The sequence below is a fragment of the Camelus dromedarius genome, chromosome 3 (assembly GCF_036321535.1).
Source record: "Camelus dromedarius isolate mCamDro1 chromosome 3, mCamDro1.pat, whole genome shotgun sequence".
Lineage (NCBI taxonomy): Eukaryota > Metazoa > Chordata > Mammalia > Artiodactyla > Camelidae > Camelus > Camelus dromedarius.
Window position 1 is genome coordinate 40660561 of NC_087438.1, and position 17327 is coordinate 40677887.

A 17327-nucleotide genomic window follows, 5' to 3' on the forward strand; every position below is an offset into this window, starting at 1 on the left:
TGAATTTAGGTCAGCCATTTAATCATTTATTTTCTATTTATCCTCTCTGCTTTTATTCCTTTGTTCCCTCTCTCCTGCCTTCTCCTCTCCTTCTTTGGATTATTATTTTTTTTTAATTTTAGTATGCAATTTTAATTTATCTGTTATCCTTTTTGTTTGTATCTCCTTGTATTTTTTAATGGTTTCAGCATTACAATAAATATACCTAACTTAAACAGCCTACTTTGAGTTAGTATTTTGTTACTTTAAGTAGAATGTAGAATCTAGTAACGATATAGGTCCCTTTACTCTCCCTCCTTTATGTTACAGGTTTCATGTGTGTTACATCTACATACATTTAAAACACTACAAGACAGTGTTCAAATTTTTGCTTTCACTAGTCATCTTATTTTTAAAGAACTTTTAAGTTCTTTTGTCCTTTTAAGAGCAAAAATAGTCTGTTATATTTACTCAGGTATTTCTCATTTCTGTTGTTCTTTCTTTATTCTTATAGTTTCTTATTCTGGTATTATTTCTCTTCAGTCTGAAGGACTTCCTTTAGCATTTCTTCTAGAACAGATCTCTTGACAACACATGTTAGTTTTTCCTGATCTGAGAATGCCTTCATTTCACCATCATTCGTGAATGATATTTTTGCTGAATATTAGTGGGTAAACCCAAGTCTGGATTGACATTTCAATTTCTTTTAACACTTTAAATATAATGTTGCATTGCCTTCTGTCTTCTATAATTTCTAGTGAAGAATCTCTGATTATTTGAATCCTTCTTTATATAGTATTTCATTTTTCTGTGACTGCTTTCAAGATTTTATTCTTTTATCTTTGGTTTTCAGTGATTTGATTATGATATACCCATGGTTTTCTTTGAGTTTACCTTTTTTGTGGTTAGCTGAGCTTCCTAGATCTGTACATTCATATCTTCAATTTTGGGAAGTTTTTAGTCATTATTTCTTCCAAGTTTTTCTGTATCTATGTCTCACCTTCTTCTGGAGCTCCAATGAAGCAAATGTTAGACTTTTTGATATTTTCTCACCTATCTTAAAGCTCTGTTCATTTCCTTCTGATTGTTTCTCTCTGTTCTTCAGATGAGATAATTTTTCTTTTCAAATTTGCTCAGTTTTACCTCTTGTCCTGTCTATCTGCTATTCATCCTATTTAGTGAATTTTTTTTAACATTTTTTATTGATTTATAATCATTTTACAATGTTGTGTCAAATTCCAGTGTAGAGCACAATTTTTCAATTATACATGAACATACATATATTCATTGTCACATTCCTTTCTCTGTGAGCTACCATAAGATCTTGTATCTATTTCCCTGTGCTATACAATATAATCTTGTATATCTATTCTACAATTTTGAAATCCCAGTCCATCTCTTCCCACCCCCCACCCCCTATTTAGTGAATTTTTAACTTCAGATTCTGTTTTATGAGTTCTAACATTTCTATTTAGTTCTTTTTTATAGTTCCAATAGTGTATAGTTTTATAGTTTCAATACCTTCATCTCATGGAGTATAGTTATAGTAGTTGCATAAAGTCTCTTACTGGTAATTCTAACATCTGGTTCATCTTGGTTGACATCTGTTGATTTGGTTTTTTCCCTTAAGAATTGACTACATTTTCCCTTTCCTTTGTAAGCTGTGTAATTTGGGATCCTGGACATTTTAAATACTGTATTGTATGAGTCTGGATCCTATTATAATCTTCTGGAGAAATTTTTGTTTTTTTTAAAACACAGAGTCAGCTAGGATAGATTCACATCATAAGTTCTGTTTTACCTTCTTTGGGTGACATCAGTACAGTTTTCAAAGCCTTGGTTGGTGCTGCCTTGGGTCTGTCTCATGCACGTGAGATGTGACCAGTACTTGTGCTTGTTTTGTACAAAATACTCCAGCTCCTTGAGTTGGTGTGGGGGCGGGCCCTTTTCCCAATCCTCTCACTAGCTAGGTGAGTTTTCTCTCACGTTTTTGCCCTGTCTGCCCTTTACAGAGTTCTCTGAATGGGACTAACCTTATATTCAAGTCAGGAATGAAAAGAGAAGAAAAAGTAACAGGAAATCATCTCCGTATGGCTTGCCTCTTCAAGTTTTATTTCCCCAATCTGCTTGCTGTTGTTTACTTTTCAGAATCCTCAGGTTACTTTTTCTATTTTGTCCACAGTTTTTAGTTGTAATTATGGGGAGAAATAAGCTATAGTGAGCTTTACTCCATCTTGACTGATAACATTTTGTTTCTAATTGGCATTCTAAAATATAGAAATGTAAATTGTAAAGATCTGTGACTTAGATGGTGGTTATGTTTTCTGTTGGTAAACATTTGATATTTAAAATATCAGACTCTCTAATTGAAGAAACTTGCTAATTTTAAATGTGGAAGAATGTAAAGCATCTCTTTTGAACAAACAAAGCAGAAACTGACCATTCTTACCTTTATTATGCACTTTGATTAACACAACTGATTAAAATACACAAAGATACACACACAAACCTTTTCAAAGAAAAAGTGTTATGAATGGCTTTGAAGTATTGATGATGCCTTGTTTTGAAATTAGTAAAGTAGAACTTGAACTTTTAAAACTTGTAATATTTGCTAGAATAAGCTACCTTTTTGAAGAATGTAGAAAGGAACGATAAATTTTATCAGTACCTTACTTTTACTCAAATGATGAGTTATGCCTTCTAAATTCATTATGGCTTTTCCTTTGAGAAGCAAGTGAACTTTCAATAAATGTTTAGTGATTTTATTCACAGAAAGACATAAATCTGGTGATTTCATTTATATAAAGATTAGTTCCTGGTTAAATCATTTAGGGAAGAATGTTTAAGTAAATTTTATTTTTAAAAGATGTTGATTTATTGATACATAGAATGCATACTAATTAATAAGCACATAGTTTGAAATGCTTATAAGGAGACTAGGACATTGTGTCCATTGCATGTATGCCTTTATAAGATTTTATTATAAAAAGGTTATCTTAGAAGTAAATTTAATTTTTGCCCAGAAGAACCAATTATAGTAGTTTGTTACAGCATCCATGAGTAAAATCTGCTTGTAAATTAAAATAAAAAATTGGTTCTTAGGGTTTTATTGTTTTTTTCCTCCTTAATGGAGGTACTGGGGATTGAACCCAGGACCTCGTGCACACCAAGCACACACTCAACCGCTGAGCTATACCCCCATCTGGGTTTTATTCTTTATTCACTTGTTTGTTCAAAATGTCACACAGAAGTAAGAAGGTGATTATAATTAGCATTTGAAAGGTCTTTCATCTTCATGTGTAACAGTGTTTGGATCTTTGGTTCAAATTCAGGCTCTGTTGTCCTCCTTCTGTTAAACTCTATAAGAGATTTGTGGCTTGGACTAAGAAGAGAATTGAGTTGTAAAAATGGCAGACTTGGGTCCATTTTAAAATGGCTTAAAATTTATCATTAGCTATTAGAATTGGACATTTGTAAAGTTTTTAAAAATTTACTTTCCTCTCTGTCTTTAAATTAGGTGCTCTGTGGATGTGTATAGTTTTAAATCCCCACTGCAAGTTGGAGCAGAAGGCCAGTTGGCTAAAACAGCTGAAAAAGTGGAATGGTGTTGATGTCTGTCCATGGGAAGATGGAAATCATGGCAGTGAATTACCCAACTTAACCAATGCTCTGCCTCAGGGTGCAAATGCCAACCAAGGTGAGTCCTCAGTGATAATCTGCTTACTTTCTAGGTATCTACCTAGTTGTACATATATGTTCATAACAGTATCTTACAATATAGGTGAGAAAATTATTTTACCCACTTAAGAACTTACTAAACTTAGGGTCTTAATATGTTTTGATTGTGAATGTGTGTGTATGTTTTAATTTTTACCAGAGACCTTTCTATACTTTTTTTCATATTCTCAGAGTACAGATGGATATACTACTTACGTGTACCAGTATATGTTAAAATCAACTGTTAAGTATTTCGTTTGAATATTTTTTTAAAAATCATGGAGTAGAGGGGTAATACATTACTTTATAAAGCAAAATATTGAGAGGCTTGAGGAGCTGTGTGTTTTTATATCTGTTGGTCAGTTCATATTTGGGCTACTGTGTAATCAGTTAAAAATTCTTAGTTTTAGAATGTAGCAAATAAACATTTTATGACTGGGCTGGTGCTGGCATTTGGACCAGGAACATTCTTTATTGTGAAGGACTGTCTAGCATACTTGTTCCCACATACTGTAGGCTCATAGTGCCTTCCAGTCTTTGGGTACAACCAAGAAATGCTCCGAGACATTTCCAGATGTCTTCTTAAAAACCTCTGTCTCATTTCTAGCTTTTTTTTTTCCTTCAGCTTGTCCTTCTCTAATGAACCTACCCATTTAGCACAAGTCTCTCTCATCTTAAAAATTTTTTTCCTTGCCCCCATTTTTCCAACTAGCTGCTGCAGAATTTTATCCTCTTTCAGAACCAAATTCTTAAAGTAGTTAACTCTTGCAAATAAAAATTTCATTCAGTAATTACATCACTATTTTTGTGTGATTTTGTGCTGCTGCCCTCTATTTGAGAAAATTTGAAAGACTTTAAAGTTATGACAGATGCACAGTTGGAGTTAAATGACATCAGAAGGATTCAGGAATCAAGACTGTGATTCTGTACATGCTGGCCCCATCTGGAGTTGGTACTCCTAAAAAGAGCTGGACGATGTGCTGAGTATGAAGGTGTGATGTTAGCGTAGTGTTTTCAGTCTCTACAAAGAAAGAAAATGATATGTATTACTCCATAGGGACTTGTCCAATCAAAAAGAAGTTTCAGGGCTTGGGAAAGATGATTGTCTGGCTCTGCTTTGTCTGGAGATATTTGCCTTGGGAATTTAATATTTGAGATCTGTCATATCTTTATTGCCCATGATGACTTTATTTAATAACTTCAAAGGAAATAAATCTACCCCTTAAACCTCCAATATTTTTCCAAAGCTCAGAATTTTCAAGTTTAACAATTCAAGATTTATTCTCTTCCATTGCTAGGAAAGTGTATGCTTATATCCACATAGGCAATACCTTTAATTTCTTTTTAACTTCATTATATTTGGAGATTTCTCTGTGTTTCACTCCCTACCTGCTTTTTTGACTACCAGCCTAACATTTTACACTTTACTTTTACTTTCCATTTGGTTACTTCCTCCTTGGTTAAATATTAATATTCCATAGGTCTTAGAAAATCCTTAATAAGTGGTCCAGCCTCCAAATGAAGTAGTTCATTTCATTTATGGTTTGGCCCAGGGGTATGAAGTCAGGGCTAGTTTCTAAGGGCAGCATTTATATCTGTTGTGCCTAAAGGCACCAGGGCTCCTTCTTTAGCGGAACACCCACATCCTCCAGAGGGGCTGTCAGAAGAGACATCCTTACAGAGGGGCTCTGGTGCTTAGCCTGCAGTCAGAGACCTGGGCATACTGGCTGGGGGAGATTCTGTGGTGGCCCGCAAAGCCCAGCAGCCATGCAGCTGGGTGGAGTGTGCGGGTGGCACAGACCCCGGGCAGAATTGCATATGTTTGCACCCTGGAATGTGAAGCACCAATCAGGTCCTGTCTTCACTGAAATTATTTGTTAGAAGTAATTAACAACATTAGAATCCATACCTTTTGAAAGAGTAGTGTGTTTTAAAAATATACTTGTATGAGAGCCTTTTAAATTTTGTTTTGATAAAAGAACTAATAATTTCCACTCTTTCTATTTTTCTGAATTTCCCAAATTTTCTTTATTCAACGTGCTTTAGTATTACATTATTAAAACTTTTTACAAAGTTGTATATTTATTATTTTAACAATTTGATTAAGATAATCTGTTTCTCTTTTTTTCCATCTTACTGCAAAAATCAAAAAAAGTCCCACAGAGATCTAAAATTTAAAACTGACCAAATTTTGACACCTAATTAAATCCATTTTTGTTTGTATATCTTTTTAATCATTGTCTGTGTACATAATTACTTTTTTGTTTCCCATGCTGCTGTAGAGCTTTATATATTACATTTTCATTTAAATATTATCATCTCATTAGTATTTTGTCTTTTTTGTTACAATTGGTTTTACTGGTCTCTTAGAACCAACCATTGTTAAAAGCCTGGTGTGTGTCCTGTACATTTCTCTGTGCTCATACAGTCACATGCAAATGTGAAAATTAATTTCATTAATTTATTTGATTAATAAAAATAAAAATTTTATTTTTTTAATGTACTCATACTCTTGAGCTTGCTTTTATTTTTGATACCACAGTGGGTCATATTGATAGGTAAACTCTCGTCCTTTTAATACATGCATAATACTAAGTTGTTCTTTTAGTCTCCTTTTAGTTTTAAATTGTTTCTATGATCTGAGCTAAACAAATGAAATGACAAAGCCGCTTAAAAATACTTGTGTGAGATGTGGACTTTGTAATATTTGATTGATTGACTGTAAGAAGTCACGGAACCAGTTCCTTTTCGGGTAGAGGTACATTTATTCTGCTCTGTAAGAAGCCTTACAAAAGGCCTTAAATGTAGGGTTCACTCTTCCCATTTGCAAAGTGTGCATCTGTCTGCTACTAGCATGGAGTCTGGGCAGGGGCCAGAAGAGGTATGTCAGTATTTATGCCTCTCAAATTATCTGTCATCCATGTGTTTTGATATGTCTGCCATTCAAATACAGATGTCTAAGTGGACCTGAGACAAGCTGAAGTAATGTCGAGACCATTCAAAAAGCCTTTCAGAACAGCTAACATAGCTGAATTTGGAGTGAGGGTACCTGTGTTTTGATCTTGACTGCCAATGCATGGCTGTGTGACCTTGGCAAGTCACTTCTCTCGATTTTCAGTTCCATCAGCAGAATGGAGGAGTTGGACTAGTTGAGTTCTCAGAGCCTTTCTTGATTCAGAGCTTTGATTTTTATGGTTTCCCTTATGTCTGTGCTTAGCCAAAGTGCCAGTGACAGGAAGATGAAACTTATCAACTAAGGAAGCTCCAGATTTTGCTTCTGATTTAGCTAGGCCTCAGAACAGTGAGGGGTGATACTTGAGCTAAGTAAAGCACACATAAAGAAAAATAGTTTATTACCCTGATTTTCAGTTAAGGCTCTCTAAGGTCTGTGCCACAGTTGAAGGTAAGTCTAGAGTGGGGACCCAAGGGGTGGGAGTGCAGGTAGAATCTGAGCCATGTTTTCCAGAGGAACTGAATAATCCCAGAAGTTGGGCTAAGAATATCCGTTATTCCCCAAACATTTCTTTTCTCCGTCAGGTCCTGAAACTTGAACCCTCTTCGGAGTGTATGCTTCTGCTCTTTTGTGATGCCCCGGCATACGCTATGCTGGGGACATCACACCAGTCATGGAACCTGCACAGGAGTCAGGAGGCAGCCTATAGGGGCAAGGTAAGTGCGCTGGTTTGTTTTGTAGCTATGTTGTGTGGCTTTGTGAAATGTTAAATATATGCATTTATGCCCTTTGGGATATAAAATGGCATTTAATCATTATATCCCAAGAAGCATAATAGTTTTAATTGTGCAAAACCGCACAATATAGTTAAAAAATACAACCAAAAGCACAACCCTTCTGCACATTTTTAAAGGCTGATTGCATCTTCCTGAAAGGTTCCATGGCTGGTGTCTCATCTCTTGCATAGTGTTTGTGAGAGCTGTTGATCCCATCAGGGCAGCCCACCACAGCACCTCAGAAGTGGGGAGCAGTGAGTTTTCATGTGATTTTTGTGCCCAGTGCCTCCTTTGAGTGTATTTGGCATGGAAACTAGACTTGACAGTTCTTTTCGCAGGATGCCTTTAACCTTAGCTTTGATGGCTGCAGAGTGTTTGTGTTTGATAAAACAAGTGAGTGAATGGTGGCTCTTCGGGCTGACCTGCCTCCTAGTACTTAGGACATGAGAGTATTCACCCTTCATCTTTCTGCTTAGGGGGTGCAGGACAATGTGTGTGGGTGTGTTCATGAACATCTGGCCACAGAATGGTATGACTGATTTATTCACGTGTGAATAATAGCTGACACGGCTTTCTGAATTGTGGAAAAAACAGATTCATCGAACAGGCCACATCGGACAGTGTTCACCCGAGCCATCGAGGCATGCGATCTCCACTGGCAGGACAGCCACTTGCAGCACATTATCAGCAGTGACCTGTACACCAACTACTGTTACCATGACAACACTGAAAACTCCCTCTTTGACTCCCACGGGTGGCCCCTCTGGCATGGTAAGTGGCCAAACCGGAAAGGCATTTCCATGACTTACTTCTTTGTTTAGTTTCTATAGCATTATTGGAGTGGGAGGTGGAGAGCTGAAAGATTCAATGGGAGATGAATGAATGCTTGGCAATAGGAGCTGAGTTTTTCATTGAAATCCAAGTTCAGAAATGGTTTCTTGTGTCTTTTTAATAGTATTTTGGGGGGAAAGCATCTTACTATTCAATCCTGTTTCTGTAGATATGTCTGACAGTAGCAACTTTCCCCCCTTCACTTTCTGTTTTAGAACATGTTCCTACAGCCTGTGCACGAGTGGACGCTTTACGTTCTCATGGGTACCCCAGAGAAGCGCTGAGACTAGCGATAGCTATTGTTAACACGTTGAGACGACAGCAACAGAAAGAGTTGGAAATGTTCCGAACTCAAAAAAAAGGTGAATGTGTGAAGGAGTTTGTTTCCATTGGAATGGGATTCTTGGTGGTGATGTCACTAGGTTTTATGCTCTTTGGGGAGAAAGAGCTTTTAAATTTAGAGCCACAGAGATGGCTTTGTTCACCATTCATTTGCAATATCTAATAGCTGATCTGTGAAAAACTAGGTGTTTTTCTCCCTCGTTGAGTGTTTTAAGAAGTAAGATTTTTTTTTAAGTTTCTTAGGTCAGTTAATTTTTTAAGGGGGAGAATGTTTTTACTGTTTGGGTTATGTCTGAATTACCTAAAATGCAAGTTAGCCAAATACTTCATTTTGTGGAAGTGCATTGTAATTGCGACAGTAAGGACTTTGGGGGTAGACTGCCTGTGTTTGAATCCTGAGGTCCCAACGGGGACTTGACCTCATCTGTGGAATGAGGACCTATGTCTTCGAGTTATTGAAAAGACTGAACTAGTTAATTCCTGTAAAGCACTGAAGGCAAGGCCTGACATAGTGTGGAAGCACTGTAAAACATTTTAGTTGTAATAATTTGTACATCAGGACATGATATGTATTTAAAGTGATCAAACAGAACTCCTGGATTTTTCAAATTCTGTAAGTAACATTTGATGAGCTGTCAACCGACAGAACACATTTAACTCCTTTTTATCTCAGCTTATTAATCTCTTAAATTTTAAATAAGCATTATTGAGTAACAACAATTGGAAAAGGGTGGTATTACATAGATAAGGCCCTGGTCAGGAAAAAGAAATATGTATGCTTTTTCCAGTTCATCTTTGCACTCCTTTTTCTTCTGTAGGTATAAATCTTATGTTTCTTTGGTAGGTTTATATTATTTTTACTCTGGAATTTTATTTCTTATTCAGGGAGTAGTTTTAGTTGCTGTGGGTTTTTTTGGTTATGTTTTTGTTTTATTCCTTGGGTGATTATATACACACGAGGGTACGGCTGAGAATTATCAGAAGTTATTGCAGTAAGCTGGAGGTTGGAGCAAGTTTTTGTTATAGCTTTTAATGCCCTCTATATTGGAAGTATTATTAATGTTAACTAACGTTATCATTTATATGATGAAAGAAAATTCCAAAGTTACCATTTGAACCAAAGAAGGGGAGCCCAGATGGGATTGGAATGTCATCTCCCTGACAGTCATTACTATGTCCAGTTCTTCATGTTCGTCATATCATCACTGGTTACCAGATGTGTTTGGAAAATATGTTACTTGGCCCTTTGGAAAATTTTTCTGAAATCTCCCTTTCCCTAAACACACAATCTATGGTGAAAGGCATTTACTTCTGAAGAGTCTAAAAGGTATAAAGGATAAAAATACTCAGGCTAAGAGAAAGTGAAGCGTTTTTTTATACTGCAAAAAGAGCTTGCTCATAATAATGATCAGATTCTTAAAATTCATACTGATCTTTTCTAAGAAGAGTTTTTAAAATGAGTTTTAATTAAAATGTAATAACTGAGAATGCAAAGTGTAAAAATGTGGGTTCACATAGGTAAGTTGGAACACATGTTAAGGTAGACCCCTTAGATTGTTTTTGAGGCTCTCCTAGACTCATTTCTCTTTTGTCCTGCAAGAAGTGAAAACTTTAATTTCAGACTATAGTTTGCTAGCATTACATATCTATACCTGTATCTTTCCCTTTTTTTTTTGTCCATAAAGAATGGGTTTTTTATAACTGTTAAAATTACAAATTGCTATAACAATTATTTGTTACGTGGCTAAGATTTGTAAATGAATGTCTTGTACATTTTCAATATTATTTGGCATGACATGTCAGATTTTTTTAAAAAATGGAGATACAGTTGACATTAGTTTCAGGTGTACAGCATAATGATTCCACATTTATATGTTTTGAAATGATCACCATAAGTCTGTATTATAATAGACTTGTTCCTAAGAGTAATGCTCATGTTTCTTTTTTCCTACTGGTTTTGTGTATGAAAGTCAGTGACAGAAATTGAAGGGAAAGATACCAAGTAATCTCATACCCAGCTTCTATAAATTTTAGTTGTGCTAGGCCATGCTTCATTTTTATGTACTGATAGTTGATAGTCTAAAACAGAAGACTTCTAAAGGAATGTTGGACTTGTGGAATGTCTCCTTAGCTATTTACAAGCCACCTTTTTTCTTGTATAGTTTATACTGTATATCGATTTTATTTTATTTTCCTTTAAGAAGGAGCTACTATTATTTATGTCTTTAGAAGACACCTAGATGTAAAATATTGATTAATTACAGCAATGGAATATATCCTAAAATATCTGCAGCTTTTTTCTCAGCATTCTAATTTAAGAATTTGAAAGTGCGAACATTCTGTGAAGAAAATGAAAAGGATATCTTTCATCCAAATTACGTATTATCTTCTGCTATAGTTCCCATTTGTGGCAAAGGTCTTCTTTTAAATGGCTTACAGATCCATGATAAGAAAGACTTTTATAATGTGATAGGGGAGTAATTTAGTAATATTCATAGGAGAGGTCCAAGTCTGAGCCAGGCTGCAGTTGCCCTCCAGACTCCCATTTTAGATGACCTGGGGAGCACTGGCTCTGAGAGTATCTTCTTAATGTAGTTGTTGAGTTATCCAATGATAATTCCAGGGGTACTCCTTCATTCTCTCTAAAGCCACTCCTAGGAGGTGAAGAGAGTTATCCTTGGCTTCTCAGGTGAAAATTTAGAATTCATTTTTCCTCATACAACATAACTTAATAGTGTATGTAATAATGTTAAGCAAGTATCCTGGAGACATGAATTAAATAGGTGTTTGAGAGCTGTCCTGGGAAGTTAGTACCATTTATACTGATTTGCATATGAGCCATTATAACTTAAAATAGTTCACAAGTTGGGGATTTTGTTTTATGTACCTTTGTGTTTTAATTGAAGAGTTATTTTGAACTAAATTTAGTATTGTCAGGATGCTGCTGTTAAATGGTAAAGCCTCTCTTCCCTCTGCTTCTCTCCATGCCTCAATTCCCTTGTCTCACACAGAGCTACCCCATAAAAGCATAACCTCAATAACCAATCTGGAGGGCTGGGTTGGACACCCCCTGGACCCTGTAGGCACTCTTTTCAGCAGTCTTATGGAAGCCTGCCGCATTGATGATGAAAGCTTCCCTGGGTTCTCAGACTTTACAGGTAAAACCATTGACATTTGTCTCATGTGCTTTTTTCCCCTTAATCCTTGAATGGCATTGGTCATTGCTTGGTGTTTTTCTTCAGTTTGTTTTATGAATCCATGCAGTTAACAATGTTTAGCAGTTAGGAAGAGCACAAGGAAATGGGTGCACTCACACTTTTCAGGCAGGCTTCTCTAAACTGGGAAAAGTCTTAGAGTTGACGGTTGGCAGCATGTGTCAAGAACCTAAAAATACTTACTCTCTTCTAGTCAGTGATTGTGCATCTAGGCATTTATCTGCATTTGTGACTATTTTCCAGCATAAAAATATAAAATTAGGATGTGCATCATGTGGGAGGGAAGAAGGAATGTCCCTTTGCTGCTCCCATGGCTGGGTGAGCTTGGAGGGTTATCTGTCTTGCCCCTCCATATTTCCTGTGGTGACTGCCTTCATGGATTATGGGTGACCCACACTCTATCAGGAGGGTGAAAGCTATGACTCTGAATTCACTTTCCTTGGGAGTTTGACAGTTGAAGTTTGTTAAAAATTTCTGATAGAAACAACAGAGTTAGAGAATGCTCCAAGAATCTTTCTCTTATGATACTCGATGACTCTTTGATAACAAAAAGGACCATGAAATTGGGTTACAGATGTTGTGTTCACTACTGTTTTTTATTATAATATACAACATTGTGATAAAAGTATGGAATTTTTTTTAAATGCCTTAAAATGGCATTTTAAAAATTGACTTTTTAAAATGGCTTTAAAAAATTGGCAACTTGTATTCATCACATAATTTTACTCTTACTGAATTAAGAGTTTTTCACTCTTAAGTATTCTTAGTATCTCTTAGATTTATAATGTTCTTTGTTGATTCATTTTTAATGGGAAAAATATTTGTAATATTCTATCCCCCAGAATATACATATTTAGTCATTCTTGGTCATTTTTTAAAAGATACTGGAAAACTATGCACTTTAACCTAAGAAAGGTTTTTTTGGCCTTCTTGGAATTAAGTCAATAATTAGTTTAAGAGTACTGGATAAAATAAATAATTGTACCTATCAGAGTACCTGCAGTAGTTTTTGAACTCTGATTTCCTTTGTGACAGAGAGTTTGGGACAGTGCAAGTCTCTGGAATACCAGCGTCTACCTGCACACAAATTCTTAGAAGAAGGGGAATCCTACTTGACGCTAGCTGTGGAAGTGGCCCTGATAGGGCTGGGACAGCAGCGGATCATGCCTGATGGGCTGTACACCCAAGAGAAGGTTTGCAGGAATGAGGAGCAGCTCATTTCCAAGCTTCAGGAAATTGAATTGGATGACACACTGGTGAAAATTTTTCGCAAGCAAGCAGTCTTCCTATTAGAAGGTATTGTGATAAAGAACTTTTCCACTTGTTTAGCCCATTTTATTTTGGCGCCAAGCTTTCTTATGTTGGGAATACTATTTGAATGTGTTTAATATGGTTGTTATCTTGATCGGTGTGGTCACTGAGTGTCATAGGCATGTTCATTTTCTCAAAAATAGTGTCACTTAATCAAAAAGTACAGAGGTTGAGATGTTTATCATTTGATTTAGGTGGTAATGTAAGATAAGCTGTTAGAAATAAGCCACATTTACATGACCCAAGCTTTGTAAAGGACTGTTTTTATTTAGTCTGTGTTGTTCCTGAGATAAATGGAAGTTTGATATTTAGTGCATTATTGCTGGTGGCCATATTCCTCTTTGCTCGATCAATTAAATGATAAAATGGAAATTGGTTGGCATTCCTCCAACCTGTTGGCTGTTACATGACGTCTGGATTTGAATATATAATTTGCACATGCTAATAAAGGACCAAAGACTGCAGGAGTGAATTTCCATTGCACTGATTATTTCAGAGATTCATTAGGTGTATATTTCATCAAGTTAAAAGTTTCATAGGATTGCTAAGACAAAGTTTAGTTTTTTTTTTTCTTTTTATAAGGTCAAGAGCTAAAGGCCTAATAAATTTTATCTGGCATTATTAAAAATAATTTTTTTCTTGGAAAGAATAAGTGTAATTAGTGTGGTAGCTTAATCTTTTACACAGATTTAGGTGATGTCAATTTTTTAAATTGCTTCTGTCTCTCAGGCACATGTGTGTTATTACTGTGAAATTCTCTGTGATAGGCTCATAAAGTATGGTATCTTCATCTTATATTCAGAACAGCTATGTATAGGGAATGGATTTAGAGAAAATAGTATTTCAAAACCTCTTTTATTTGTCCAAAGCTAAAGATCTATATGAAAAAGTATTTTCAAAAAATATATTATACATTTATATGTTTTACAAGTACATCTTAAAGGGAAAATCATCTGAATAACATGCTTAATTTTGGTAAAAATCCCTAAAATTTTTTTGATGCACTCCTGAATTTTTTTTTTTTTTTTTTTTTTTTTTTGTCTTCTAAAGGTAAAAGCCTGTCTTGGCAAATTTCACGTGATTTGGATTTTTTCATTACTGTTTTAGTCTCCTCGTATAGTTCCTTCTGATAAAAGCAATATCATTTAGCCATGAACTTTTTTTCTGCTGGTTCTTAGTAACTCTTGGTAACTGACTTTTGATTTCATTATCCTGAAGGAAAGGAAGAGGATGTGTGTCTTTCAAAGTTGACAGTGTTTGGTATCTATTTATTGCTTACCTTTTTAAATGTCTTAGTGTTCATTATTCATAAATGTTTTTTAACTTTGTCTTAGCCTTCGATTAGTCCACACCTTCCTATTAAATGCTGTAGTGAGAACTGTGCCCCATAAGGAGTGCCTCTGACTCACTCCAGCCTCCTCTCCTTTTCCAACCTGGCTAAGCCCACAGAAGGTGGGTGGTGCAGGACAGGAAGGAGTCCAAGGGGACGCCAAGCCATCTATAAATTCCAAGAGATGAGCACTCCATGACTGAGCTGACTACCCTAGGGCACCACGTTCTTTGTGAAGAAAGAGGAAGCAATAACCTTGTATTGTTGCTGACTGGACACAATATTGGCATATTGGACCAATTAGCATATTGGAAAAGCACTTCTGGGAAACACTGATACCAAATTTCCATTTTTCACTACTCAGTACCCTGGAATTCAGAGATTACGCTGATAATTAATCCACAAGTTAATTCTGTGATACCTGACTGAATGTCTTGCTTGTTGAGAGGTGTCATTATGTTAATTATATATTCTGGCTTTCCCTGCATAGTACAAAAAGGGAACCTGATGATTTAAGGGAAATATTGAAAGGAAATGGAAGAGAAATGAAGATGGGTAATATTTAAGTTTGCTATAATTATCCTTAATAAAGTAAGAGTTAGTGTCTTAGACTGCTCAGGCTGCCATTAAAAAATGGTACAGACTAGGTGGCTTAAACAACAGTACTTTATTTTTCACAGTCTTGAGACTGAGAAGTCTAAGGTCAAGGTGCTGTTTAATTCAGTTTCTGGGGAGTGTCCTCTTCTGCCTTATAGATGGCTGCCTTCTCCCTGTGCCCTCACCAGACAGACAGAGAGCACTTTCTCAGATGTCTCTTAAAACTCCTGTTAGATCAGGTCAGAGCCCCACCCTATGACCTCATTTAACCTTCGTTACCTCTATAAAGGCCCTGTCTTCAAATACAGTCACAGTGGGGGTTGGGGCTTTACCATATGTATTTGGGGCAAGGGCAGACATTCAGTCTATAATAAGTTAAGTAATTTGGCCTCATTATATGGACTAAAGATAAAACTGTAATGCTATATCAACTGTTGAAGAATATCAGATCACTAAAACATTTTAAAATGTCCTACAAGATAGAAAAAAAGATGAATAGATTTGGTAAAATTAGAAATCTAGGATAGATTTTAGTTTGTCTAGTTAAAAAGTCAGTTGTTTATATGACTTTAAAAGTACTTAAATAAGGAACAATTCAAAAATACTAATCAAAAAACAAAACAACGAAATTGTTAAAACTTGTTAGAATGATCTAAAATATATCATGCTCCTACTCAGTGCCCAGTTCAGTAATTCCTCTCACAATTTTTTCTCAGCTGCATTTTCTTGCATTCTAAACTCTTCACCAGGCTGGTTTTTCACATGGAAAACAAATGTATTATGTCCTTTGAGCAGCAGTGTCATGGTTCATAATTCTAGAAATCATGAAACCGATGTTACCCAAAGGTGACATGGAAACTAATTTATTAAACACTTTACAGTAACTAAACCTCAAAGTACCTAAGCGGAAAGTCGTTGAACTAACCACTGTGGTTTCCTTTCAGAGTTTATTTTAAAAGTCGGTATTGCCCTTCTTAGGATAAATTCAGAGCGCGCACAGGGGAAGTCAGCTCTGCCTCTCTGCCTGTCTTAATTTACTAAGAGATGAATTTTGACAGCTTAAATGTAATTTCCCTTTTAAAGTTTGCCTTTTGAAGCCCAAATAGTAGTAACTTTCCAGTTACTTTTTTCTTTAAGTATTAAATGGATAACTATTTTTTTTTATTAATCACTAAGAATTAATATCTATTTCTGCTTATTAGAAGCAACAATATTTAAAGTCTTTGTATTGGGATTTGTGGTTCAGAATCTTCCCCATCCCTCCTCCCTGGGGCAGAGCATTCTTTTCTGGAAACCTGGCTTGTCTGTCCCCTTGAGCCTGATCAGATCTTGGACAGGTTCCAAAGTTAAGCTGTAGAGTCATCTGTGCATCTGAAAATCTGGATGCTCAGATATCACACATTGAGAGAGGCTCTTTCTTAAATTCAGTGAGGTCTCATGCTTTTCAGAGGGTTTCTTTCTCTGAAGCGATTATAGTATGAAAAAGCTTCACCCCTTAGCTCTGTGATTCTTCTTTTAGTTGTGGTACAGGGCATCGTTCCTGAAGTGAATTCAATATTGGATACAATATCCTGTAGAATCATTTTTGACCAAGAATTGTATTCCTTTCTACTATGTCACTTAGATTACATTCTTAACTAGATTAGCATTGTTTATGATGTAACTTTACATAAAACTTTTAAAATATACTTTACAATAAGTCTTAGGAATGTAAAATGTGTGTGCTCTTTTCCTGCAGCCGGACCGTATAGCGGTTTAGGTGAAATAATCCATCGGGAGAGCGTTCCAATGCACACATTTGCCAAGTATCTCTTCACCTCTCTCCTACCTCATGATGCTGAACTGGCATACAAAATTGCACTGAGAGCAATGCGGTACGTACTCACAGCCCAGCCGGGCAGAGGCAGCCCAGTTCCCCACTGGGAAGAATGGCTGTTAACTGACTTCTCATTCATTCGTTTCTCATTCATTCGTGTTTCTTAGAGGCAGCAGAAAAGCTAAAGAAACTATTTATTCATGCTTTCTGGGTTATGATGGTGGTGGTTTGTTGGCTTGTTTGGCCTTTGTTTTAAAGTAAGGGAAGAATGGTATTCTTGACAGCTGTTACACATATGCTCATGGTGGCTTTATCCTCCTTTTTCTTGAAGCTAGAATTTGGGAATAGAGAACAGTTTCAGGCCAAGTTTAACCACAAGGCAGCAACAGTTGAAATCTTCCAAATAAGTCACTGTTTTGATTTTTGAAAACAGTAGTAAATAATACATATACTTGACTGA

General features: G+C 35.9%; 1 protein-coding gene and 1 non-coding gene across 3 annotated transcripts in view; one reads left to right on the forward strand and one right to left on the reverse strand.

Annotated features, from left to right (window-relative positions):
- ZSWIM6 (zinc finger SWIM-type containing 6) overlaps positions 1 to 17327 on the forward strand; it is a 175341-nt gene that overhangs the window by 148241 nt on the left and 9773 nt on the right. For both annotated transcript variants that reach the window (XM_031445781.2, XM_064480902.1), the window contains 6 exons: positions 3497 to 3676; positions 8020 to 8196; positions 8472 to 8618; positions 11610 to 11756; positions 12849 to 13109; positions 16790 to 16925. In XM_031445781.2, coding sequence (XP_031301641.2) covers positions 3497 to 3676; positions 8020 to 8196; positions 8472 to 8618; positions 11610 to 11756; positions 12849 to 13109; positions 16790 to 16925 — 1048 coding nt within the window. The remainder of the gene's footprint in view (positions 1 to 3496; positions 3677 to 8019; positions 8197 to 8471; positions 8619 to 11609; positions 11757 to 12848; positions 13110 to 16789; positions 16926 to 17327) is intronic.
- On the reverse strand, positions 3108 to 3179 carry TRNAT-GGU (transfer RNA threonine (anticodon GGU)). The gene has a single exon. It is a non-coding gene; the product is annotated as a tRNA-Thr (tRNA).